The sequence below is a fragment of the Diadema setosum genome, chromosome 4, assembly GCF_964275005.1.
Source record: "Diadema setosum chromosome 4, eeDiaSeto1, whole genome shotgun sequence".
NCBI classification, from domain to species: Eukaryota; Metazoa; Echinodermata; class Echinoidea; order Diadematoida; family Diadematidae; genus Diadema; species Diadema setosum.
In genome coordinates this window covers 6,081,801-6,109,035 of record NC_092688.1, presented here as the reverse complement: position 1 = coordinate 6,109,035, position 27,235 = coordinate 6,081,801, and the positions used below count along the sequence as shown (strand labels likewise).

The following is a 27,235-nucleotide window of genomic DNA, read 5'->3' as shown; positions in this document are numbered from 1 at the left end:
TTTTTTTTTTTTTGCCATTATCCACCTACAAGTAGGTACCCTAAAGTTCTGTGTATAAGACGCACTATTTTTTCGTCGGAAAACATTGAAAATCGGGGGTGCATCGTATACACGGGTACAGTCGAATCACGGAAAAAAATCTGTCATGTACACCCAATTTTATAAGGCCAACTTGGGGCCATGTATGCCCATCGACGTTTGGAAGGTAAGCAATCACTAAAACTTACGGATAAATGAGCGATCTTTCAATCTGAACTCACACAAAAGCTGCAAATACGAGATAAACTTACATCGGCCTTGTGCAGTAACGATGTATCAATCTGGCCATAGACAACAGCTGTAACAGCAATGCTGTATGCTACCGATGTCAGTCTACCAAGCTACCAACAGCCAACCTACATATTGTAGTACAGTAGCTGGAATACGCGATGTACAGGTATCATTACTAAATTACCGATACCGTAAAACTTATCAATGTACTAGCATCAATATGGCCATATAGACAAAAGCTGTAAAATACGGAGTAGGATGGACACTATGTCACCGTAAATACGAACTATGTGTGAAGCATGCATGCATATCCATGTCGTTCTTTTGCTCTTCATTTCACGAGGCCAGCTAGGATAGCATCTACACTGTATAGCAAGCCTTTTGCAAAGGCAGCAGCTGCAGAGAGGCTCTTGCAATGGACTCGCGTGCACACAGCGATCGGATCGGAGCGTGCTTGCCCATTGCGCGCTGTGTGTGCAAGTCCATTGCTCTCTGTGTGCGTGTGCTAAAATTATAGCGAGCTGCCTTTTGCAAAAGGCTAGCACTGTGCATACAAGCATGTTACAAGAGACACACGTTACTGGTAATCCCTCCGGGCGAAACAACAGTGAGTGTAATTACTGTACGCACCGTACGTCTCGCCGTATGATCCCTCTGCTACACTTGTTGATGTTTTTCTTATTTTTCGTAATGAACCTTCCAGTCTGACATGCATCAATATGCGAGACACCCTCTGCTATGTATGACAGCAAAGATTGTACTGTACACTCATGAGTACGATATGCATGACACATGTACCACGATTGAAAGGCGAAACAATAGCAAGTGAGTACCGAGACAAGTCTCGCATTTTGCGTCTTCCGTATTTTGCCGATGTCCGATGAATACCGTTAAAAGAAAGTATAAAAGGAAACGAAAAATAGAGCAAATACATGCTGCATTCTAGGGAAATTTTGAGCTGAAATAATATGTATGACACACGCAATATTTGCGTGGAAATTTTCACTTTTTTTTTTTTTGAAATTTTACAGTAGGTCCGAAAGTAGTGGTGCGTCTTACATGTATACACGAGTGCGTTTCATACACGGAACTTTACGGTAATAATTGGTTAAGGAAAGAGAATATTCAGTGTACAACCTGTAAACCTCACAGTTACTCAGTGTTTACCAGTGATAAAAGTGTCATGCTGCCTAGCAAAAGTCTACAGACCTTGAGCTACGCTCCTCAAACTTTTAAATTTGGTTATCATCAGTGTCATGAAAGTAGCTTTCTTCTAAACAGAAACTCATATGTTGCATCTAATCCCATGAGTCACTGTACAACACATGTTGGGAAGCAAATAGTGGAAAGCAAAAATACACTGTATTGTCTTATGGCATTGATAGCATTTCCTCTGAGCTGCAGAATGCTTAAAAATGCTGGGTTTTTTTCATCAGCGGGTTTTGGTTGCAATGATATGTTATCTTTACACATCAAGGTTGTACAGTATTGTGTTCAGTGATGATCAAAAGGGCTGAAAACACATCACTGTATGTCACAATTTTACTGTGGGACAGTTTTTTTTCTACTGGATTGTACCACGATACTTATTACACATAGACTAATGTGGATCCTCACCTAGCCCATCCTTTGCAAATGACCGGTATTTCAAGCATAACAATTCAATAATAGACATTTCTTTCTTCATTAATTTTGTAGTTATTGATGTAGAAGGAGGGGACTCCTAAGTAAAGAAGAGCTAAACAGCCATTATAAGCAAACACAAGAATGGTGACTTTCATGTTTGTGCTTGCAAATATTTGTGGACACTTTTTCCGTCTTCTTTTAAGAGTTCTAGCTTACATTTGGTGGCCGTAAAATTATATTGATGCTGTATTTAAAGCCCTGTGTCGTGCTTTGAATGACATAGTTGGCTGAGGGGGTGGTTGTTATCTCAGTGAGTCAGTGTTTGATACAGGAAAAAATGCTGCCTGAGAAGGAGAGCATTGTCAACTGGTTTCCTGGTTACAACTTTATGGCAGAGTTACATGACCAGTGTCCCTGGCTGTGCCATGTAGTGTACATGTAATGTACATCAGTGCTGCCACAAGCTATTGGAGTTAAGTGTGACAAGCAGGCAGAAAGTGAAAGTATACATGGTATATCACAGACCATAAGGAAAAACATTTGACCCCTTGTTCTCTTTTTTTTTTTGGGGGGGGGGGGAGGGGTTGGGAGGGAGGGGGGAGTGGGAACGAGTGCATTATATGTAGAAACAAGGTGATTTTGGTGCCAAATTTACTCCTACTGGGAGTTTTCATCTGTCAAAGTACATTTTACATAACTTACATGTAGGTCTAAACTACATTGTACCCTGTAACTTCAGTTTGTGTCAAATTACTTCTTTGAATAAACACTGACTATATCTGCATGGATTGAGCCACTTGAGTGGGAGTACTGTACTTTACAGTGTACAACACTGTATGTATGTACAGTATTTATCTCAGTTGACTCATCTTGAGCAGTGAGTGTGCACTACTACGTACTGTACACGAGGGTGATATCCTGTGTAAATATGAGTATGTTGTATGCACAAACTATTTCCCACTGTAACTTGTCATGTAAATGTCATGCAAACAAATCTGAAAATGATTAAAGGCGAAATAAACTGTATTTTGCAACACCTAAGAAGAATGTACTTGTATGGATCTGATTGATCAATTGCCCGGCGAGTGACATGCAATTAAAAGTGCCATTGTACTTTGTTGCTGTCTGCCATGCAATTTTGTTTGAGCAAAATGAGATATGCACAGCTGACATCACCAATATCCATTGACTCTGATGTTAAACTTTCGATTGACTCAAAGTTTTTGTTTCATTGCACTGCTCTGATGTCACAGTATTCCGCATTTGCCACGCACACTGAACGATTGCAAGCGCTCTTACAAATGTATGAGCATGTATATTGTGACTCATTTTTGTAAAGAACTTAACTGGTTGGTCTTGCATAATGTAGTACATACACACAGTCTATGGTCTTTACTCTTGCAATGGAACAAGATTTTGCATTTGCTGAAAGATGAGACGCACTATCCAACTCGACTTCGCCTGGTTGAATAGAGCACCTTCATCTTTCACCTTTTGCAAAATCTTGTTCCATCGCTCTCGTGACCATTCACCTCACTATTTGTATCAGTCCCAGTACATGTAGAGTGCTGTATAGTAATCTAAAAAGGGAATTGTCTACCACAGGAGGTGTGAGTTTTGATGTAGTTTTACTCCACACATTTGCATGTTCATGTGGGGTTCTTGAGAATGTCTCTTATGTTGTTTCGTTGTAGCAAGGGGAATGTACCCCAGGGCGTATCTGTATGAAGTGCTATGAATGGCTTTCTTTTCATACTTTGTTGGGAATAGTGCAAGAGCCTCAGGGTATTTGATGTTGATTCTACAAGTTGTATTTTAGATTCCACAGGTGATCAATTGCAGAGCTGCCAAGTCTCCCTTATTCTGCAGGAGTCTCCCTGAAAATGTCAAAATCTATTCATGTCTGAATCTCCCTGATTTGGGAATATTTTTTGCCCATTGAAATGCATGTAACACACAGATACAATGTATCTGCCTGATTGCTGTGTGGAATCTTCCTGATTTGGATGTGTGAATGTTGGCAGAACTGCAATTGGGATTATAATTACTCACCATAATTGTTGTCATTAGTCATTACAGAAGTATTGATTGTGCATGGACTTCATTTGTATCTGCTACACTATTACCTGACTCCCCAACCACGACGGTGATGTGCAGATATTTTCGCGAATGAAGAGGTCACGGACATATTCATGAGATGTTCTTTTCGCAAATACATTATAGACACCAAGTGCACCATTACCCTGGTGCATGGAGACATTTTTGCATGTTTTTAAATTTGCAGTCTGACCATTAATTTGCAAAATTTGTGATCGTTAAACCCTCACAAAAATAACAGTTTATACAGTAACACTTCTGACTCAAGGTACATGTATTTCACTAATTATCTGTGCTCCTTGTTCATTCACTCCTACAGAATGTACTGAGTACATCTTATTTTGAAAGAAAGATTGCTTGAGATCATGTCTTTCTGTAGTGTAAAAAATGTAGTTTTGGCCAGCAAGACTCACAGGAGTCTACCAGTACAGTTTTTCTGTTCTTTGTGGTGCAAATGATGCAGTATGGAACATGATTGGAACTTACAGTACATTAGCTGTCTCACCTTTGAACTGCAAAATAGGAAAATAGAGTGACATGAAAATGAATGTTGCTTCCACAAGAAATGCATAGCAATAAAAATGTAGGTGTTACATCCATACATGCCCTTGTACAGTCTACCGCTGTATATAGACAGCAATGTAGTGATTTTTAGTGTGTTTGAAGTGATCAGCAAATTAAATTGTCCTCACTGTCATGTAAATTACATACATTTGGTATATTTCTAATTGTCAATACTCAAAGAGAGCAAGAAAGCAACACTTTATCAAGCATGTCAGTATGACATTCTATGTTGACAACATAGCATCTGTTTACAACCAGACTATCTAGAGCCTGTATGCAATGTAGTATGTTCACTTATACACTCATTATTCAGTGGTTTTCGTAACTGTCATTATACCAAGATTAAAATTAAAAATATATATATATATATATATTTTAAATTTCTATTTGATAGAGATAACATGTGCACTGATCTCTATGATGAGTTGAATAACATGCATCCAGTGGAATCTGAAAACAGTGGTATTCCTGGCAGTACTACAAATCTATGAAATATTTCATTTACATGTGCCATCAAACTGGGAAGTTATCGTAGTGAAATGTGGAGGAATAAAAAAAAAAAAAAATTGAATCCATGAAGGGATAGCAATATCTGATCATGAGTAGATTTAGAACATATAAAATGTACATGTACCATACACATACAATATACATGTACGGTACTGTACTGCCAAACCAGTTGGAGCAGCTGCTCAGAATAAACACAATCTCTCCCAATAGTCCACTGCATGCACCCAATGCACGAATGTGAATGCTCATCTCTTTATGCGGTGCCCTTGTTACCTTTGGTATTTAAGCGCCTGTTTTGGAGCACCCCTAGCACACGTGCCTCCCCAGAATCAATATGCTTGGCGAGGGTTGTCGAGAGACGGATGGGAGCAGGAGAGAAAGTGGGAGAGGAGAGTAGATTGATACCATCTTCCCCATGCATCCCCTTGACATGGCCGTGGGCAGAGACGCATCAGCGGAAAGCTGAGATGTGATTGCGCACCACTCTTTCTGGAGGCTTTCAGGGGGATGATCAGTGACCATCTCTCCTCATGGATAGATTCATAATGAATTAAGTCTGTCGCCGTCAATCTGGCACATCGAGAGAATGAGCCCCAATAGACTAGTGATCATTCGCTACTGTTCTCATTGTGAAAACATTTGATAAAAATGAAATAGATACATGTAAATTAGCGCACACTTCATCTATGTCATTGCTGAGTGGAGTTGCCCTTTTTAGCAACTGTGATGGAAATATAAATCTTTTAATGATACACCACAATGGTCTACTAGTGCTCTATTGAGCTTGATTGGGACTGATAAATTTATGCCACCAATATGAGTGCCACTGAAGTGGTTACGTACAGTACCATTAGGAGTCTAGCTGATATGTGATCAATCAATTCCTGTATTATAGATAAAGGCAATAAACTATCAGTAATCAAAGCCAGTTTGTACAATTAGCCAATTTGATAAACCAGTGGAAGGAATCATTAGAGGACAAAAGAGATTGTGATTGCAGTCATTTTTAGTATTGTTTGAAGGACATTCCATTCAATTAGTTGACAAAATTTGTGGCAGAAAAGACCAATCGCTGAATTATGCCCTATTATAACGCACAACAAAGACTCACTATATTGATTTTACTATATGTTTCTTTTAAAGAAACATTGTAAAATCAACAATAACTTCACATCTTACGACCTTTCCCAGATATACAGTCAAACCTGCCTTAGCGGCCACCTGTCTATAGCGGGCACTGAAAAATCCCCCCGAGAGAAAAGCCCTGTTAAAGACCCTGTGTATAGCGGCTACCTGTCTAACGCAGCCAGTGGCCTCAAATTTTGTTTTCCACGGAAGATTTTAACCTGTCTGTGGCGGCCACAGACCCACATGGAGCCTTAGCCGAGCCAATAATTCAGCGTGCTTTTCTGCTTTGTAGCCGTGCCAGTCATTCATGGGCAACGTTCCGTGATCGCCCTCGCTACATTCATCACTCATTCAGTCATAATTAATAATGCACTAGTGTAAAGCTTTCTTCGCGTTTTATACACATGCTACTGTGCAACAACTTGTTGATAACACTGACATTGTTCAATGCATGAAGTTCAGTCACTTTCAATTTGTTTGATACAAATTGATTGAAAGTTGTAGAAGGAAAAGAGCTCCATCTACATGTAGGGTAGGGTAGCTTTGTACATGTCCGCTGCCTCTGTCAACTGACCTTACTTGCCTTTCTTTCTCTTTCTTTCTGAATCCAGAATAATCCTAAGTCTTTGTCAGAGCTGTAGTATTCTCCTAATGTCCAGTGTCAGTGTCTTGTCTGCCATGCTCTGATTTGACATTGGGAGTGAAAACAGCCATTACTATGGCTATGCTGGCTTGAAATAATCCAGGATAACATGCTAGAATACAATTTAAGGCCCTCATGATGATATTGATAAGGTTCAAAGGGTAATTGTGTTGTATGGTTCTCATTGTTGGCTTTGTACCATGACTACACAAGCACATTTTGCAGTGACTAACACCATTAATGACAAGTGCTACATACATGTAGTACATGTACAGTAGCACCAGAATAAACATGTCACAATCTCATGCCATGCTCAATGTGGCATTAGCAGTTGTATGTGGTTTATTGTTTGCTTTCTTTATTTACAACCTATATTCTTGAAGATGTTCTTTTTTCCTGTGGTAGAAATTACCCCATTGATAGAATACAAGTAGTAATTCCAATTTGTCTCATTCCTGTCATGGGTAACAAACAGTTATCGTACTGCATGGTCGCCAATTATAGCAAGTTCAGGTTATACCAAGGTTTTCAATCCCTTCCCCCCCCCCCAAAAAAAAAAAGAAAAAGAAAAAAAAAAGAAAACGGATACTGTAAAATGCAGAATGTTCGCGTGCATTTTAATTTCGCAAATTTTGCAAGAGCCAAGATTTGCAAAATTATATAAAATGCACATGAAAGTTCTTTTCTACACTTACGTATTGAATGATAGAGGCAACTCACGAAAATTTCATGCCGTGAAAATATTGTGTTTTACAGTAATTTGTTTTCTCTATCATAGTTGTTTCATTGTTGTATAAAGGTTTTTATGTACTTGTTTTTGTTTTTGAGAAAGCAAGTTGGAAAGGTACCAGAAGATAGAGGTTAAACAAATGTTTGGATATTAGGATTAACCTCCTGTGAAGGATACAATATTTACATGAACAGGTTAAGCCTACATGTACACTGTGCATTTGACGGTAGAGCACCACAGCTGATGCTGTCAGTGTGATGACAATGAACTGATACCCAAGGGAGGGCAAGGCAAAACGGTATTCACAAAGGATGCTTGCATAAATGAGTAATGATGCATATAGAGTGACATTTCAGTACAGGGTTCAGGGCCTTCTTTCGCAGTTCCCTTGTTACACATTTTGCTTGTGTTGAATAAAAACCATATGTGCAAGTGTGCTGAGAAGTCTCCTTGCATTGATATATACTTGTGAAGAAATGATGTACAGACAATAAATCAAATCAGATCAAATCAAATCCGCACAAGATATGTCACTTTCCCAAGTGCAATACATTATCGTACATGTAGGATCAAAATGTGCCATTCTGTCAAGGCCTTGCTTTTTATAGACTCAGATATTGCATAATTCATCTTTCTACTGTATTTTGAATATCTCTTGGAAAGGAATCTTGATCTTGCATGCATTAAAATGCACTGTACATACATGTACAGTACATGTACAGTATGTCTTCCCATTGTGAATTCAATTTGTACATTCTGTGCTTGTGTCACTTCATCTTGTACCCAGGCAGTTGTACAGGTACATTTCTTTAGTGCTTGTATGAATTTCTCAATGAGATGCTGCAACCTGCTGCTCTATAAAACCAGTAGGCCACCATATTTGGGATTATGCTATCTGACAGTAGACATTTACAGTGCTTATGACATTTTTGGAAGTTGCACATGTACATGTAGATCTTTGGAAGTTTATAAGCACCAATTCTTACATGCTAATTGCATAGCAGAATCTGAAGAGTGATGTTGGAATTTGCATACAATGGACAGGTATGCTGTACACTTGTACATGTATGGTTTTATTCGTGTGTGCTGTCTTGCCTGTTTGACACATACAGCTGTACACATTAGGCGTTTTCACATCAGCCTGATGTTTCAAAATAACGCGCTATTTTCTGACTTGGGAAATTAACCCGATCACAAAATAGCGCGCTATTTGATAATGTGAATAGAAATTAGCACGCTAACTGATCGAGAAAATTTCTCAAGTCCAACTCGGGAAATTTCCCAAATAGCAGGACAATCAATGCGAACTAGCGCGCTATTTGATAATGTTCGGGCTGATGTGAATAGGAAATGAAATAGCGTGCTAATTTGCGATCGTGAAAAATATCTCGAGCTTGGATTTTTATCGGGCTGATGTGAAAACGCCTATAGTAGTACTCTACTGTCATACAAATGCGTGTATTTGGTCACTGTACCTTGGGTTTCTAATAAACAAAATAAGGATAAGGACATACAACAAAGAATAACACTGATGGAAAGCAATTTGCACCTGTACTCAATTTTCTTTCAGTTTTGATCATAGTTTAGATGAGCTTTGATAAACATTGTGAGTGAAACTTGTAAAGACTGCTTTGTGACACCTTGACATGATTCTAAAAGAAAATAAACACACACACACACACACACACACACACACATTATGGGAGTAGAATGTACTGTGGTACTTTTCTTGTGTATCAAATATAGTGTACAGTACATGTAGATTGTACATGCAGTTATTGAGTTTATACACTGTCAGTTGAGTTTACATTTATTACATCTTTAAAAATGCAGTTCTAATGATTGTGGAGAGAAAGTTTGTGTTGCAAGGAAGGGGATAGAATACATACATACATACATCATGTATGTGTAGAAATGGAGTCCTGTACCAAGATTGAAAGATTTTAGAAGAGGCTTGGTAATTTGGTAAAAAATTGCCTGACATGGACTAAATGCTTGTGCTTTTCTGCTAGTTTTGTAGATTATGTTGAATAAATTGTTTTCATAATGAACATTGTACATGCAGACTAACACAAATTATACAACCATGTACTTCATGCGTGTGTAAAGTGTCTGCAAAGAGCACTATGGACTTTTTTAGGGTGATGGACATCTTCATAAGGGCATTGCTGCTACAGATTAGTTGTCTACAGCATACAGTAGGGAGTATAATCTCTTGTAAATCAGGACTTCCCGACAATTTTGTGAATGGTTTAATGTGCACTCATAAAGCACTGTAATGAACAGAGAAATGTACACATGCACGTCACATTCTAGTTGAGATCAGAGTTACATGATTTCATACGTTAAATTCGCAAATAGCACCCGACTTGTAAAAATTGCAGTGTATGAAAACCTCACAAAATATATGGCATCCAGGAGGAGAAACCCTAATAAATATTTGATACATCCCACTGTGCCTGCTTGGCTTTTCTCCAGAATAACGGCAGATTGATCGACCGCTGGAATGGAACTCCCATACAAACACAGGCTGCTATATAAAGCAGTGTACATTTCATGGATGACAAACCTAGCAGGAAATGAGAACCACTCTTGGCCACCACAGTGATGACCAAGATAGCAGTCTGGGGATTAGTTCCTCTTCAGCTATTCTGTCTTGTTGCCTCCTCCTCCTCCCCCCTCCCCCCTCCAATCTCTTACTTGTTCCAAGTTGGCTCAAATTTCCATGTATCTTATGTGGACATTGTTTAAAGGCATAATTTACCATTTGCATATGAAACAAAAACCCAGCATTAGTGCTTCAAAATAGTTCTAAAATGTGAGTTAGGAATAGAAACAACCAATGTAAAAATTTGAACCAGTATAATCAATGTTAAAGATAATAAAAAGTTTTGGTACCTCAAAAATTTCCTTGTCTTAGTTTGTGTTTCAGGTTAAAGTACCTTTCATATCACTAACACTGTGAGACTTACTCGCCCCAAAGTGCTCTCATGTCTTAGTAATCATGCAATTAACTGCGACCAGCTCCATACGCGTAGCGACCAGCAGTCCCATACGCGTAGCGACCAGCAGTCCCATACGCATAGCGTAATCGGGCTTCGCATCGTAGTATTCAGGATCATGACAGATTTAGTATCGCTGGATAAATGTTAACTTAAAATCCCAAAAATTCTTCAATTTGAAGACTTACCAATTAAGGTGAATTATTGAAAACAGGCTTTGGGCAACGTTTGGTTCTGCCTACAGTCCCTTTCTGTTCGAATTGATGACTGAATGTGACTCGGCGGAGAGGACCTTGGGAGAGCTACATACACCATGTACACTGAATACTACAGCCAGTGCATGCGAACACATCACATGCGCACAAATTTCAAATCCCATATCAACGGATAAGATGTTTGTGTGCGCATGCGCTGGCCGTAGTAGTCAGTTTAAGCATCGGTCCATGGTGTATGTAGCTCTCCCAGGGTCCTCTCGACTGAGTCACATTCAGTCATCAATTCGAAAAGAAAGGGACTATTGGCAGAACCAAAAGTTAATCGAAGCCTGTTTTCAATACTTCAACTTAATTGGTAAGTCTTCAAATCGAAGAAATTTTGGGATTTTAAATTGACATTTACCCGCGATACTAATTCTGTCATGATCCTGAATTACAATGCGAAGCCCCATTACGCTATGCGTATGGGGCTGCTGGTCGCAGTTAGCTATGCGTACAGTGGGCTGCACGCTGCTGGTCGCAGTCAGTGGTTTCGTACAATATTTATCGACGCTGTACGGCGACGGCTCTGGTACGAAACCATTATTGCATGATTACTAAGACATGAGAGCACTTTGGGCCGAGTAATTCTCACAGACAACGTACTTTAACGTGAAACACAAACCAAGACAAGGAAATTCAGGGAAACTTTTGAGGTACCAAAACTTTTTATTATCTTTTAAGTATTGTTAGATATACAAAATGTGAACAGTAGTTATAATACAAATGTTTCCAGACTAAACTGTCTACACTTATGGTTTAATGAGAAAAACGGTGATATCTCCTTATATTTTAGACTTTATTGCAAAAAATTCATACGATTGGATGTTTTGTGATACAACTGGCCTACACATGCATCAAATGCCATATCTTGAACATTTATTAAATTACTGCTCCCAAAGGTAAACAGGACCACCTGTAATTCGGCATTCACACACAATACCCAGTACAACGCACAATGTATTTTATGTAACTCCTAGCACATTCTCCTGTACAAGCATTGGAAGTCTGATATACATCTGGTGCAACCTCTTGTCAAAGAGTTGAGGCCTTCATTAGATAGAATGACAGGATATGTACATGTATGGATATAATTACAGGATGTAGCTGAAATCATCAGGTAACAGACTGTACCAAATGGTAATACAAGTGAAACCTGCAAGCAAAGTGCATGTATTCATACAAGTGGCACTCCTTGAGTACTGTTTGTGGCTTGGTTTCAAGATGAGTTGATGGGCTTCATACACTGTAGAAGCATTGTAGATATCTTGCATCTATTGTTGACGACCCAACCTTTGTGATGTCAATAGCCATCTTGAGAAGCATGACCTTAAATTCAAGGAACTTTAGGAAGGAACTCAAGTTAGACCTCTTATACATTGTATCATAGGCCTTTATTATTATTTTATCAAGCTGTGTTTCGCTACAAGTTAAACGTAACCTTCATTGCTAGCGTCACAGGGAGGAACAATGCCATGGAGTATGTGCGTCACAAGGATCCATACAAATAATACATTTGTTTGTGTGTGTGTGATAACTCTTTCCTGCACAGACATAGAGTAGAGAAGGGAAGAGAAGGGAAAAAGGCAGACATCACTCACTGTTCCTTTGAGAATAGATTGACATTTTACCAACACTGATGACATCTTAGTACTATTATACCACATTATACATTACTATTATACCACAAATATACCAACTGTAACTTCTTTTTTTTTCCGGATTTTGAATTGTTTTTGTTTTGTTTTCTGTTTGTCTTTGTTTTTGTTTTGCAAAATATCCTGCAGTTTTCATGGCAAATACTGTTTTTTCCCCCTAGATTGTAACCACAAGTGTATATTGCAAGAAAGGTTAAAATACAGACAAAAACTTTGTACATTTTCTCCACCAAAATGCACATTTTCTAGCCCTGAGAATATTGCAGTGACTTTTACAGTACACTCTGCAAGGTGGGGTGTATATCCCTGCATTAACCCAGCCATATGAGGCAGTGATGAGATTTGGGGGATTTTTGTGTTTAAATTCCTTTTTCCAATTATTTCTTTGAAGTCTGATCAGTCCCCTGGGTACCAATTTTTAGATCGACTCTCAAGTTTATTAGGAGATAATGAGAGGGGATGTTTGAATGATTGATAGCATGGACTTGATTTGTAGGAAGCTCTAAACACCTGCATCTTTTGAATAATCATCTGTCACGATGACTGGATTTCTACAGAGGAACTATAATAGGTCTTGGTCATGGTAAACACTGTATGTAGATTGTTCACAGCATTGTCATTCCATTGAAAGCAAAGCCTTATCTTGCTTTACATTATTTGGCCTATAAGATGTAGTTTTATTTCAAGTACATGTATGTACATGGTCATAGGTATACAATCTGTGATATTGTGAGTCATTTTGAAATACCCTGCTCTCCATATATTTTTTGAAGTACATATTACAAAGTTATTTTGTTTTTATTGTGTGTGTGAGTGTGTGTGTGTGTGTGTGTGTGTGTTAGGTTAAACTTATATCCTTAAAAACTAACATGTAGTTATATCTTACAGTGTACCAGATGCTCTTGTCTACTCATCAAGATTTGGCTATGTTGTGAATACATAGGAAGTGTAGCATACACATTGTATGGATAATCATGCATTCATTAGCTATTTTATTAATTAGATAGGAGGCAACATACACTACATGTAGTGTTGGTCCCTTTCTTCAGATGGTGCAAGGTTGGAAGCACTGTACAGTTTGTACATGAAGTGTAGTGTGTACTGTATGAGGCTTGCAACCATTGGCTCTTGTCATGTTTGCATGCATGCAAACCTCTCTCCATAAGAAGAGCATCAGCATAGCAACCAGGGTCTCTCTAACCGGCTCCCATCTGAAATGCATGCATGTGAGGAGGACAGAGTAATGATATGCGTGCATACACTCCTCACACTCACGCACACAACATCGGGAATTGTCGCCACACGGGATCGCTGCTTGTCTTGGACTAGGGAATCGAGACTAGTGTACATGTACATATGTAGCTCGCTCATGTCAGGATGTGCTAGAAGGGGCGTGCTGAAAACACACACCCACTCATGATTACGAGTAGAAAATGCTTGATTTTAGATGTTTTACCATGTATTAAAGCTTACAGGCTTGCACCAAACTTGGTGCCATGTTAATACAGAGTAAAAATGTCATGTGCACACCTCTGATGCCTTTGTGGGTCAGTGTATTACATGTAAATGACTGTCTTTGAGCTAGACTATCTGTGGGTACATGTACTGTACTTCACCATCTCACTTTGCCTGATTAAGTGTGTCAGCTTGGTATATTTATATCCACATCTGTACATGTTCATTCCTTTTTTATTCATCTGTAGTGAAATGCACTCATCTGCCCAAGAGTTTCATTCCAGATGTCATTCAGTTGTTACTTGACATGACTTGGATGGATTTGGAATGTTAACTGATAGCATCCTAACCTCATGATTTTATTGACGTGAAGTCTATTCTGTAGAAATGCTTCATTATGTTCCGTTGAGTACAACGTAGTGATGCATACAATTGTACATGCACTGTGCTCTTCAATAAAAATGTTGAATACAATGGTAGAATGTACATTCATTCATTGTCAGTTTCATACTTCTTGAACACTATAGAAGTACTATTGGTACAGTGTTTACTTCAACATTGCTTGCTTTTTAGCACTTTTGATTAAAGTACATTTTATGTGTACACTGTATAATGTTTTCGTTGAGTAACCCATTTCATCCTTCAATTTATGCATTTTTTTGCCAAGGTAATTTATAAATGTTGCCTTTGCTTTATCTGTGTACAGCTCGCGGCACCAGACCCGGAAAGAATGTTCAATTGACGGAGGCAGATATCCGTGGTCTCTGTCTGAAGTCGAGAGAAATCTTCCTCAGTCAACCCAATCTGCTGGAATTGGAGGCACCTTTGAAGATCTGTGGTAAGTGGGCAAGGTGCAAGATTTCTAGCAGTTCTGTGGGTGGGTTTTTGTTAGGGAGTGTGTTATACAATGCACAGCTACTGTGTAATTTGCTATTTTTGGGTATGAGTCAAGTGTTATTTGTGTTTTAGACTATGCATGTGTAGACTAGCCTTTGATGACCTCTGGATTTTCACAGTGAAGGTATTACAAAATGAAATCAACAGGAAACAAAATCAAATTAAACTAAAAACTAAATGGTAAACAAGTTTTTGTTGGTGTGTGTGGGTGAATAAGGTCTCGGATACTGTTAAAAGTGTCCTTACGCTGGAAAAACAGGATGCTTTGCCTGACTGCTAAATGTGCGCCAGACCAGAAAGAGAAGCGGTCATGTTTTCTTTTTCAAGTTTGCCCTTAAAAGTGGGGGAAAAGGATGTGTACTTGGATCAAAGTTTAGATATCCAAGCAGACTTCCTGTATATTTTGTGGAGCCCTCTTGCATTGCCTGCAGACTGCCTGTCTAAATGTCTATGCTGGCCTGTCTGGTTTCTCCTGTGTGAGTGGTGGTAGAATGGTACAGAGGAAAAAAGCAAATTTTATGAAACTCTTTTGAGATGATGTTTTGGAATGCTCTTGATACTAATGATAGTAGCACATCTTTCCCTGTAACGAAAAAAGAAAAAGAAAAAGAAAAGAAAAAGCAAAACAAATACAAGAACCACCCCAAAAAAAACAAAACACATAAATCCCCTCTTCAACACAAGAAGGCAATGTTCGTGTGGCACTTATTGCCATCGCTGTTAAAACTGATTATCCAGTGTTCATAGATATTATATTCTGTTTACATTAATTACAAGTTATATTAACTTGAAATCCCCCACTTTCCTTGCATATATATCACCTTTTGTGTGCATACTGTAAAGCAAGATGTTTTCACAGCATGAAATTTTCGCAAATTCCACTGGCATTCAATGCATAAAGTGTAGACAAGAACTTTGAGGTGCATTTTAATTTTGCAAATCTGGGCTCATGAAATTTGTGAAATCAAAATGCAAGCGAACATTTCTTGCTTTACAGTAGTTGATGGCAGCCGGCTCCGCACAAAGCTTTCAAAACATGTCGAATAAGGCTACACTTGTTTAGTGAAGAACTCTTTGTTCTGTTCTTGCTCTTTTTTTTTCCTTGTAAAATCCTTGATTCTTCATTATCCATCCAGACATCTTGTAGCTTCCAATCACCACAATGAACCATTCAGTTGCTGGATGTACAAAATGTACGTTAAGGTACATTGAAGTATTAAATTCTATGGACATGGCTTCATCCAAGATGCTAGTGCAATAGACAATTTCCAGAGTTGTGCATGATATCAGTGGGTGTGATGATACAGGTATTTCTTCTTGACATTGTGTTCTGATCAATGATAATTGTAGGGGGGGGGGGGGGGGTTGGGAGGACTGACATGCAGTGAGCCAACATTCATGTTGTTCTTTGTCACCAGGAGCAGCATGTTTATTATCCTCACAAGTTTGAAGTCTGTCAAGGATCACAGCTTTTATGAGAGGTTTTTTTACACTGTCAACATCTACAAGTTTATACATTTTTATTCACATGGAGGCAATAAATTTTATTGCATGGGTTTAGATAAGACAGGTGGATTGTGTATCGGTGAAGATTAGACAGTACGGAGATACATTAGTCCCATTCAGGTTCATACAATGAAAATTAGCCATTTTGAAAATCTGTTTTTGCAATGTGATGTGAAAACAGTTAATTCTTGTGTGATGGCAAAAAGTCAATCGTCTGCTGTGGTGACACACATCACAATGTTCTGTACGGCAAGTGTGGATAGCATGTCACATAATACTGTACACACCCCAAAAATTGTTTCATTAATCTTGTAATGCAGCTTGTCACACAAGGTCTGCACATTCGAGGGCTTTTTACACTTGCAAATTTTTGCGTAGTCCCGTACCAACGGTGGGGCTAAGCCCCCCCCCCCCCCTTAGCCCCACCGTTGGTACCGGACTTTCCTTAGCCCACTTTCTGTTTACACTTGTTTTTGCCAAAGTGGGCTAGCCCCACCGATAATCCCGTACTATCTGGCCCTGCAAAATAGCAGGGTTAGCACCGCAATTGCGGTGCCAAGCAAGCGAGTGTAAACAGAAGACAAAGTCCGACCCCCACTGACCAATCAGAAACGAGGTAATCAAGTGCTGCTGGTGCGTGCGTGTACTTGTACAACGCACAGCGTAATCATGAATATTCATGTGGTTTGGAAAGTACGGGGCTAAGAAATATGAGTGTAAAAAGGTCAGTTTTCTCCTTAGCCCAGGACAAGAGCTTAGTACGGGATTTATTGGCGAGTGTAAAAAGCTGGAAAAATTGGTACGGGACTAACGATAGTCCTGGGTCAGAGAAAGTACAGGGTTAAGAAACACAAGTGTAAAAAGGGCTTCAGTTGCCCAGGGTCACACTCTGGGCATTGTTAAGGCATGCAGTTTGGAGGTTCAATGCACTCCATGTGCAGCTGACTGTTTGTATACATGTACTGTTTGGTTGGTTTTTTGCCAAATGTGAGTGGAAGCAAATCAAATCAATTTTTGAATTGTGATGCAAAAAACAACAACAAAACAACAACACAACAGAAATTCATGTGTGTGAACACAGCAAGGGATTACTTGTATGAACAAAGCAAAGAAAGAAACGCCCAAACACATCAATTTACTGGGTACACATTAGTATCAATGTAATCTGTGTAAGGCCATGTGCACACATACAATATACACAGACAAACACACACTCACACATCTATAGGCTGTGTTTATCTAACTTGAGAGAGAGAATCACGTTTCAAAACACGTTTGGAACGGTGTTTGCAAACATCGTTTGAACGCAATTCTCGGCGTGTTGCGTTTATCTAACCATCATACAATGTACAATCGTGATTAGAGTGGTGTCACTGCGCAGCTGCTTTGCGCAGTTTGACCTTGGAAGTAAAGGTCAACTACATACCACCAAACATGCCTCATCAGTCATACACAAATAATGGGTAGAGAGCACAACCGGAAACAGCTTGGTTTGACCTTTTCAAAATGGCATTGTGTTTATCTACTCAAAGAACAGCGATCGTGGTCTCAAACGTGTTTCAAAACGCCCTTTGAAAGGCGTTTCAAAACAGCGTTTCTAAAAGCGTGTGAAAACGTGGTTGCATTAATTACCTCACTAGATGCCTGGTTGATAAAAGTTGGTGTGTCAGTCACTTGTTAAGACATGCAGTATGAAATACATAGTATTATACACTGTACTGCAAAACCAGAAATTTTCATAAATTTTGCCAGGGGCAAAAGATCCCAGGAATTATATGCAAAACTATACTTAGGCATTTGATGCCAGTGGCCAGTGAAAATTTCATGCCCTCAAAAAGGCTGTCAACTCCCATTTGCGAAAATGTCATTGCCCAAATATTTCTGATTTTACAGTAGACACTGGATGAAGGCTTTGATTCTTTTTCTTCCCTTTAAAATTTACACTTGTTTTTGTAAGTGCATACTACGTATATCTCCAAGGCTAAATGAGTGTGCTTTACTTCCTACTACAGGGGGTACCTGTAGATCCTGCATTTCCTTCCTTCTTTGTAGTTTGTTGTCTTGAGACCCCTCGTTCACACACACATTTTTTTTTTCAAAACCAGATACGATTATGGCTGCGTTCATGCGAAACTAGAATTGCGTTTCTAAATGCGTTTAGTCCCTAAACATGTTTAGTTGCGTTGCGTTCATGCGATTTTTCCACTTAAACACGTTTCAAAACGCCGATCTGAAACGCGGAAAAAAGGGCGTTTTGAATCATGATTCTGCCAGAATCACAATCGCAGAAACCGCATGAACGCAACTGTGATTTCAATCATGATTCTATGACGTCATTGGTTTTCAAAACCAGATACGATTATGGCTGCGTTCATGCGAAACTAGAATTGCGTTTCTAAATGCGTTTAGTCCCTAAACATGTTTAGTTGCGTTGCGTTCATGCGATTTTTCCACTTAAACACGTTTCAAAACGCTGATCTGAAACGCGGAAAAAAGGGCGTTTTGAATCATGATTCTGCCAGAATCACAATCGCAGAATCCGCATGAACGCAACTGTGATTTCAATCATGATTCTATGACGTCATTGTGTGCTGTGCGCATGCATATCTCACGGGGTATCCCACAGCTTCTGGTTCTGTTCGCGCGCTTGTGTATGTCTTTATTGTGCGTTTCGGTACCATATTATACTTGCACAAGTTTGTTTACATCAACGCCATACACCTATTCTATGATAGTATTTGGCTGTTTATTATGATAATACATGTAATTACTGTCCGATCGAGTTGAGTGGCTGCAGCTGTTCTACCAAAGGAACTAATTGGACAGACGAAAGAATTAAGATTATTCCTCGTTCTGTGGGCAGAGCCTGAATGCCACACCAAATTGGACGGTGTTCACCGAAAAAAAAAAAACGTGTACAATAAACTCGCAGATCACTTGGCCAAAGAAGGCTTCAACAGGAGGTCAGGCTCGAGTTGCAGAGACAAGGTCAAACTGCGCAGTGCGCTGCGCAGTGGCAAAGGATGAGCTGAGCCAGAATCAGTGTTGGGCAAGCCTGCATGAACACTCTTCCGCGGAGACCGTGATTTGAACCGCCGTTTTGAATCATGATTCATGTTTGGCTACGAAATTCACGTGAATGCACCCTAAGACCAAAGACCCCTTAAGTCTGAATAACAAGTTATCATCATTGTGATTTTCAGTTTCTCAACTGATTAAATATGCAAATGAGGGATGGGCCAAAATTAGCATATCCCACGTGTTACTTTTTTAGGTCATTATTTCTCATTTGCATAAAAGTTAATGATTTAATTGAGTTGAAACTCTCAAAAGACCAGATTCACAATGGACCTAATCATAAAAAAATCATAAAAAGAGATAAAAAGTTAGTCTGATAAATCTCATACTTGCAATTTTTAATTAAATTTAGTAACGCGTGGGACATTTCAGTAACATGTGGGATGATTTGTGTACAAGTCAGTGGAAGTGTACTAAATCTTAGTCTTCTATGGGAAATGTGTGCATTATTGAGGGATTTTTTTTAATTTTCTGAATTCTGACTTGAAATTTGGTGAAAAGTTCCACTTTGGATAAATAATTCACAAAAGATCATTACACGCTATTTTCAAGGTCACATTCAAAGTCAGATGTCAAAAAATAAAGGATAACACAGGCATTTCATATTTTTTTTATTATATCTATTGTTCTGGTGGATCTAAATCATTGAAATTTGCAAGAATTTATTAGAAATACATCTATTTAGATAATTAGTACCGCATATTTAAGTTTCTTTGAGTAAATGTGCAATTCACATCACAATATTCATAGTGACAAAAATGTCCCACGCATTACTTGTTCCATGCGTTACTATACCTATCTTTCTATAATTGACCTTGAGAGAAAACAGTTTCATGATTTTTTCTGAAATTTCTTTGTTTCAGGTACAGTTATTGTTGTAGAAAAAGATGTTTGTAATGATTTTATAGTATACCAAGTATTTTCACAATAATTGAGATAAAAAGTAAAAGAAGAAAAAAAGGACAATCTTTCTGGTCCCACGCGTTACTGGAGAATAAATTTGCATGAATTAAATACTGAACGCGTGATTCTCATTATTTCTATTGTTTTCAACGAAGATACCTACCGTAAAGTTCCGTGTATAAGACGCACTATTTTTTCGTCAGAAAACATTGAAAATCGGGGGTGCGTCGTATACACGGGTACAGTCGAATCACGGGAAAAAATCCGTCATGTACACCCAATTTTATAAGGCCAACTTGGGGCCATGTATGCCCATCGACGTTTGGAAGGTAAGCAATCACTAAAACTTACGGATAAATGAGCGATCTTTCAATCTGGACACACACAAAAGCTGCAAATACGACATAAACTTACATCGGCCTTGTGCAGTAACGATGTATCAATCTGCCCATAGACAACAGCTGTAACAGGACTGCTGTATGCTACCGTACCGATGTCAGTCTACCAAGCTACTAACAGCCAACCTAGTAGCTGGAATACGCGATGTACAGGTATCATTACTAAATTACCGATACCGTAAAACTTATCGATGTACTAGTATCAATATGGCCATAGACAAAAGCTGTAAAATACGGAGTAGGATCGACACTATGTCACCGTGAATATGAATGATGTGTGAAGCATGCATGCATATCCGTGTCCATTTGCTCACGAGGCCAGCTAGCCTACACTGTAGCCAGCTAGCTAGCTAGCTAGCAAGCCTTTGGCAAGGGCAGCAGCTGCAGCTGCAGAGAGGCTTTTGCAATGGACTCGCGTGCACACAGCGATCGGATCGGAGCGCGCCTGCCCGTTGCGCGCTGTGTGTGCAAGTCCATTGCAGCTCTCTGTGTGCGTGTGCTGAAATTTAGCGAGCTGCCTTCTGCAAAAAGGCTAGCACTGTGCATACAAGCATACAAGAGACACACATGTTACTGGTAATCCCTCCGGGCGAAACAACAGTGAGTGTAATACCGTACGCACCGTACGTCTTGCCGTATGATCCCTCTGCTACACTTGTTGATGTTTTTCTTATTTTTCGTAATGAACCTTCCAGTGTGACATGCGTCAATATGCGAGACACCCTCTGCTATGTATGACAGCAAAGATCGTACTGTACACTCATGAGTACGATATGCATGACACAATCACAGTACTACGATTGAAAGGCGAAACAATAGCAAGTGAATACTGAGACAAGTCTCGCATTTTGCGTCTTCCATATTTTGCTGATGTCCGATGAATACCGTTAAAGGAAAGTATAAAATGAAACGAAAAATAGAGCAAATACATGCTGCATTCTAGGGAAATTTTGAGCTTAAATAATATGTATGACACACGCAATGCGTGGAAATTTTCGTGTTTTTTTTTTTTTTTTTAATTTTAGGTCCAAAAGTAGGGGTGCGTCTTATACACGGGTGCGTCTTATACACGGAACTTTACGGTACTAGCTATCAAAAGCAGCCCAACATATCAAGTTTCGGTCTTAACAGTGCAATATAGGGCTAATTCATCTTCTTGTGATGTCCCACGTGTTACTGGTGCAAAATAGCTTGGACTTGCCCATGACTGCTTTACAAAATATCTTGCGTGTAGCAGTTTTTTTTGTTTTGTTTCTGTTTTACATAGGAATGTGCAGAACTTAGTTAAAAATGAGACATTCACGCATCAAAACATGCAACACCAAGAAGGTAAATAAAATGCATGCATACGATTTGAGCAGGCGAGATGCATCTTTTGCTGGCTATTAAAGCAGTGCAGCACAGTTTTATACTGCCCACTGACCGGAATGAATCGGTGCGTATGGTACGATCAGAGGAAATCTGGGCAGCTTTCTGACTTATTTTCATGGTTTGCTGTCAGGGAAAGGCGGAAATGTCATTTGGCAGGTTCCTGTCCGGAGCAGGATGCTCTCTAATGGAGCGATTTGATGTGCTCTTCAAATAGCCTTACATGTATATCCTGAAGGCAAGTCTCAATGGGATCCCCCTGAGCGCTGTCAAGGGACATGCAGATCTATTCAAATTTCATATTCTTTGGACCACTTCACTGAAAACATTGGGGACTGTACATTTAGGTCTTATTCTCAGTGCATGAAATAATTTCCCTTCTCAACATTCTTGTTTTAAATGTAGTGTCAGTCAGTGAACAAATTATGTTTTTTACAAAATGGTATTCAATTCCACATGTGTACAGTTGTAAGTGACGGATTGTCATACAAATGACATTTTCTATTGCAGTCGTACCAGAAATGCAAATTGCTACTACTGTATGACATACCAGGAAAATTATTATGTGTAATGGGAATACTATAATTGTATTAACACCTGGATGTTCCTTCAGGATGGCACACCTCAAACATTTGGGTCAAGTATTGGAAGTCTTTTAGTTAAGGTGGTAACACTGTACAGCACATTTCTATTCTATTAGTAGACTCCTTGAAAGTCCTTTTTTTTTTTTTTTTGGTCTACTTGCAACAACATGAAATGTGATTCAACGTACCTGCAAACCCGCTCTGAAATGCAAGGCAGCAAATGTCCCATGTACACAAAGACATGGCAAGCACCAAAAAGAATTTTGTGCATTGTGTTTCTAGTGAGTCACATGAAGGGAAATACCCAAAATCCTGATTAGTTTAGGAGAAATGCAATTGTGTCAATGCGTCATCGGGATTAATCTTTCACCAAATTGCTTGCCATTCTCCCACACCACCTTCCCCTAGAAAAAACAGCAACAACAAAACAGCATTGTTGCTGTGCACATGACTGGCTTTGAGAGGCCACCAGTCTTCTGCAGACCTCATTTCATGAATAAACTGCTGGGAGTTTGGCAGTGTAAACAGGAAATGCATTATATTCAGCACTTCTTGAGGAATGTTGATTTTTAGTCAGGCATTGTTTTAAAAACCAGGAAAATCAGATACAGCTGTAGATGCCACCTAATCCTTGCTGTGAGTAATTGATACTTTATTAAAACAAAAAGAAAAATCAATAATATTCTTTTGAAGAGTTTTTTATTGTGTTGTACTCATTGCACGGAACATAGAAATGTACAGAAATGCCTGAATTGTCTTTCCTGTTGCAGTACTTCATGGGAGTATTTGCAAGTAAATAAAAGCTGTAAGTTCAAGTATTTTCTCATTAATTTGAATATTAAACATCATGTCGTACTGTATGAAAGCTTACACAAGCTTCATTTTCCAATTCTCAGATAGATTGTTCAGTCTGCATCGGGCACATGTTGGTGCAAAATGCAGTCCAGTTTCACAGGTGCAAAAATGTGCAGTCAACAAAGCAGCAAGTACAGTAGCATCAAATTTTGACAGAAATGCCATCAGTTCTTATTGATTATGCCTTAATCGTTCATGATACAGCATTTACAATCTCTGGGGTTTTTTATATCATATGCCAGTTTCATCACATTAGATGTTAAAAGCTCATTAGTTCTAATTATTTTTGACAGAAAATTATTGAGAACAAAATTGTGCAATTTATTTTCTTCCCTCATGCTCCATCACATAAATACCAATATGACTGCTTTGTGCAGAGTTACGACTGACGTACACATGGAAAATCACAACTGCTACTCGTGAAGTCTGTTATCACTGCTGGGCCCCGTTGCATAAAAGTTACGATAAAACGCATGTCAGGAAGATCAAACATAAATCCCAAACGCTCCATTCTGATTGGTTGAAAATCAAGTTGCTTATGATTTTATTTGACTTGCGTTTAATCATAACTTTTATGTAACAGTGCCCGGATCATATGTGACCCGCTACATCAAAAGGATCCGAAAGTCGGGGAAGGACAATTTTCTGAAAATGGCATGACATTATTCCCTTACTCTTCTCCTGTAATTTCATATATATAGCACAACTCATGAAAATACTCCGTTGCGGAGATATCGATGATTTTACAATGTATTAGCGCATGTCAAGTGGTTGTGGAAATCAGAGTTTCGAGAAAAACGTCTTCAAAGTTTTCCTTCCGACGCTATCATGGTCAAGGGGAGCGAGACAGTTTTCACTGCTTAACAATAGAAGGTATGCTCCTAGCGACCTCTGCGATGTTCATTCAAGCTTAGCGCCAGCGGTCTACGCACGACTAATCAGTAATCAGGATGCCACGCAATGACCAATAAGATTACCTCCTCGTTGCTAGGGGCGGAGTCTAGCTGCGGCGCTAAATTCAAATTTTCGGACACGCTTCTGTTACACTGAAAGTCAGAAAATCATGGCCGAGAAAAATTCTGATTTCATGCCTTTCCTTTGATCATTTAGCTTCGAAATTTCGGCAGATGATAGACAAAACATTATACTACAAAATTATGCCCAAAACAGAAATTTGATTGCTTTGACCAATTTTGATGATGTGACTTCAAACTCGATTTTCTCAGCTCAGACGTCAGCGACTTTAATAGGATCCTTTCGTTGTAGCGGGTCACATATTGTCAGATGTTGTAAAAAAAGCGTCAACTTAGTCCTTTCAGTGACTCTGTGTAGCTCATTCTGATTGGAATAGGTTGTGTGAGATGTGGTTGACATGGGAAGAGAAGCCCTGCCTGCCATAAAGGGTTATTTGTGTGGTCTGTCCAAAGAGATTATACCTATAGAGTAAGTAGTCGCCATACGCGTGCGTACAAATAGCGCGTCCAAAATTGAACAGGGAGCGCACACTCAGCTCCTGGCACTGGATCTAAGTCTACGTTCAAGTCATATCTTCTCATATCATATCTGGAATGATATGTTATTCTTCATTACACATTTTCATTTTCAGAATCACAATGTGGTTAATTGTTTAAATATTAGTTTCTACGATGAAATCATATCATTTGAACCATCTGGTAGAGTCCAGACCTTTTTGTTGTTCGCAAAATAAACAGTGGGAACTTGGGTGTAGACTAGACAGTACTTGAGCATTATGACGTCTGTTTCGCGTACATTCCCACTCACGCCATAAAATCAAACAACATCAGCACCATTATGACGCTTAAACATGACCATTGTGACGTCACAATAAAACAACGCAAGGTCACTGCGCCGAATATTCAAGTCGAGCGCATTAAACAGTGCGCTGCCATCTACTGATTAATAACTGTACAGGATCCGTGCAATGGCGGCTCCCTCGCGCGGCTGCCTCCCCACTGGACTACGCCCTCTTGTGGTATAATCTCTTTGGGTCTGTCACATTGTCACACAGACTAAAAATACTTTGGATGTCATACGTCGTAGAGCAGTTTGTGGGTTAACCTGAGAGTAGAGACGTCAACGGAAGAGCAGATGCAAGGCTTATTCATGCGTAGAGTCATCAATATGCAGAGAAATGGGAGGCCACCCTGGTCACAAGTGGGCTGACTGAAAGATATGAGAAATAAAAATAAAAGTCTTCAGACTGTAGTCTTGGGTTAGAGATACACAATGTACAATGTACATAAAAAAAAAAAAAATAATAACTCCAAATGCTACCAAGCAAAGATGAGAAAATTTACTGTTTCAGTGGATGTACATGTAAGTCATGTCACTTTGCTCCAAAACACAACTGATATAAGAACTGCACTTTTAGTGTGGAATATTATTATGTACATGTACAGTAGGTGTACAGTAGTCCTCGTAATTGTACTTCTAGTAATTATGTGAAGCATTAAAACATCAAAACAATAAAACATTAATACATTGATCAATATTCAAATAAGAGGAGTCATTAATCATAGGTAGCATGTCCTTCTTACAAGCTGTCACCTTTGTTGCTTGTTTTTAACATGCATGTAGTATTGTACATGCGTGCACGTAGTCCTAGAATATGGTACATAAATGAGTCACACAGGGAGATATTAGCATGAAGCACTATCAGCCAGTTCACTGCAAATGAGGACAGAAATGTAAAAAAAAAAAAATGTTGTACAATAAATGTACAATAAATATAGATTCAAAAGTTATGGTATCGCGAACTTGAATTTGTATGACCTCGTGCCTGTCCCATAATCTGTCGTTATCAGTCTGCACACATAATCAACATCGAGTCTTATCTTTGTGTCACTCCATTGCAGGTGACATCCACGGGCAGTACTACGACCTGCTGAGACTCTTTGAATATGGTGGCTTCCCGCCCGAGGCCAACTACCTGTTCCTGGGCGACTACGTAGACAGGGGCAAGCAGTCCCTGGAGACTATCTGCCTGCTGCTAGCCTACAAGATCAAGTTCCCGGAGAACTTCTTCCTCCTGCGGGGCAACCACGAGTGCGCCAGCATCAACAGAATTTACGGATTTTACGATGAATGTAAGCAGCCTTTGTGGTTGATTCCTGTGTGTGTGTATGTGTGTGTGTGTAGATGTATCTTCGATTCATATTTTGGGGTAGTCTGTAATACTATTTTCCTCGCATTTCCAAGTTTAAGGGCAGATATTTAAGTTAACTTATTGTGATGTTTGTAAATTAACCTCCCCAGAACAAAAACGAAAATAAAACAACACATATATCTAGCATGACAACAACAAAAAGAAAACCCAGCAACAACAAAAATTGCACCTCAGAATATTGTGGTATCTAGGGAAAGTATTAAAAGACCTACATAAAGTCCTCTTTCTCATCATGCATTTTGTCACAGGGTGTTGTGGGTGTTCTGTATGAGTAATTAACTTGAAGCTCTTACTGGCTGGTAGGATGTGCCCTGGGATTTGCATCATTTGGTCTGCGGTATTCACAAGGAGCTGTCAGGGTGACCTCATAGCATACTTTATGGTTCATGCAATAGCACAGAGAGTATTCACTTTGGAATGACTCCTTCTCAGTAACAGCCCCTTTGCATACATGTACCTTGTCTGGGAGAATACAACCAAGGAGATGTTCTACTATTCTGTGAACATAATTGTGTCTTGTGG

General features: G+C 39.2%; 1 protein-coding gene across 1 annotated transcript in view; it reads left to right on the top strand.

The window, feature by feature from the left end:
- Positions 1-27,235, top strand: part of LOC140227533 (serine/threonine-protein phosphatase PP1-gamma catalytic subunit B) — a 45,573-nt gene that overhangs the window by 9,240 nt on the left and 9,098 nt on the right. The window contains exons 2-3 of the mRNA XM_072307934.1: positions 14,644-14,775; positions 26,403-26,633. Coding sequence (XP_072164035.1) covers positions 14,644-14,775; positions 26,403-26,633 — 363 coding nt within the window. The remainder of the gene's footprint in view (positions 1-14,643; positions 14,776-26,402; positions 26,634-27,235) is intronic.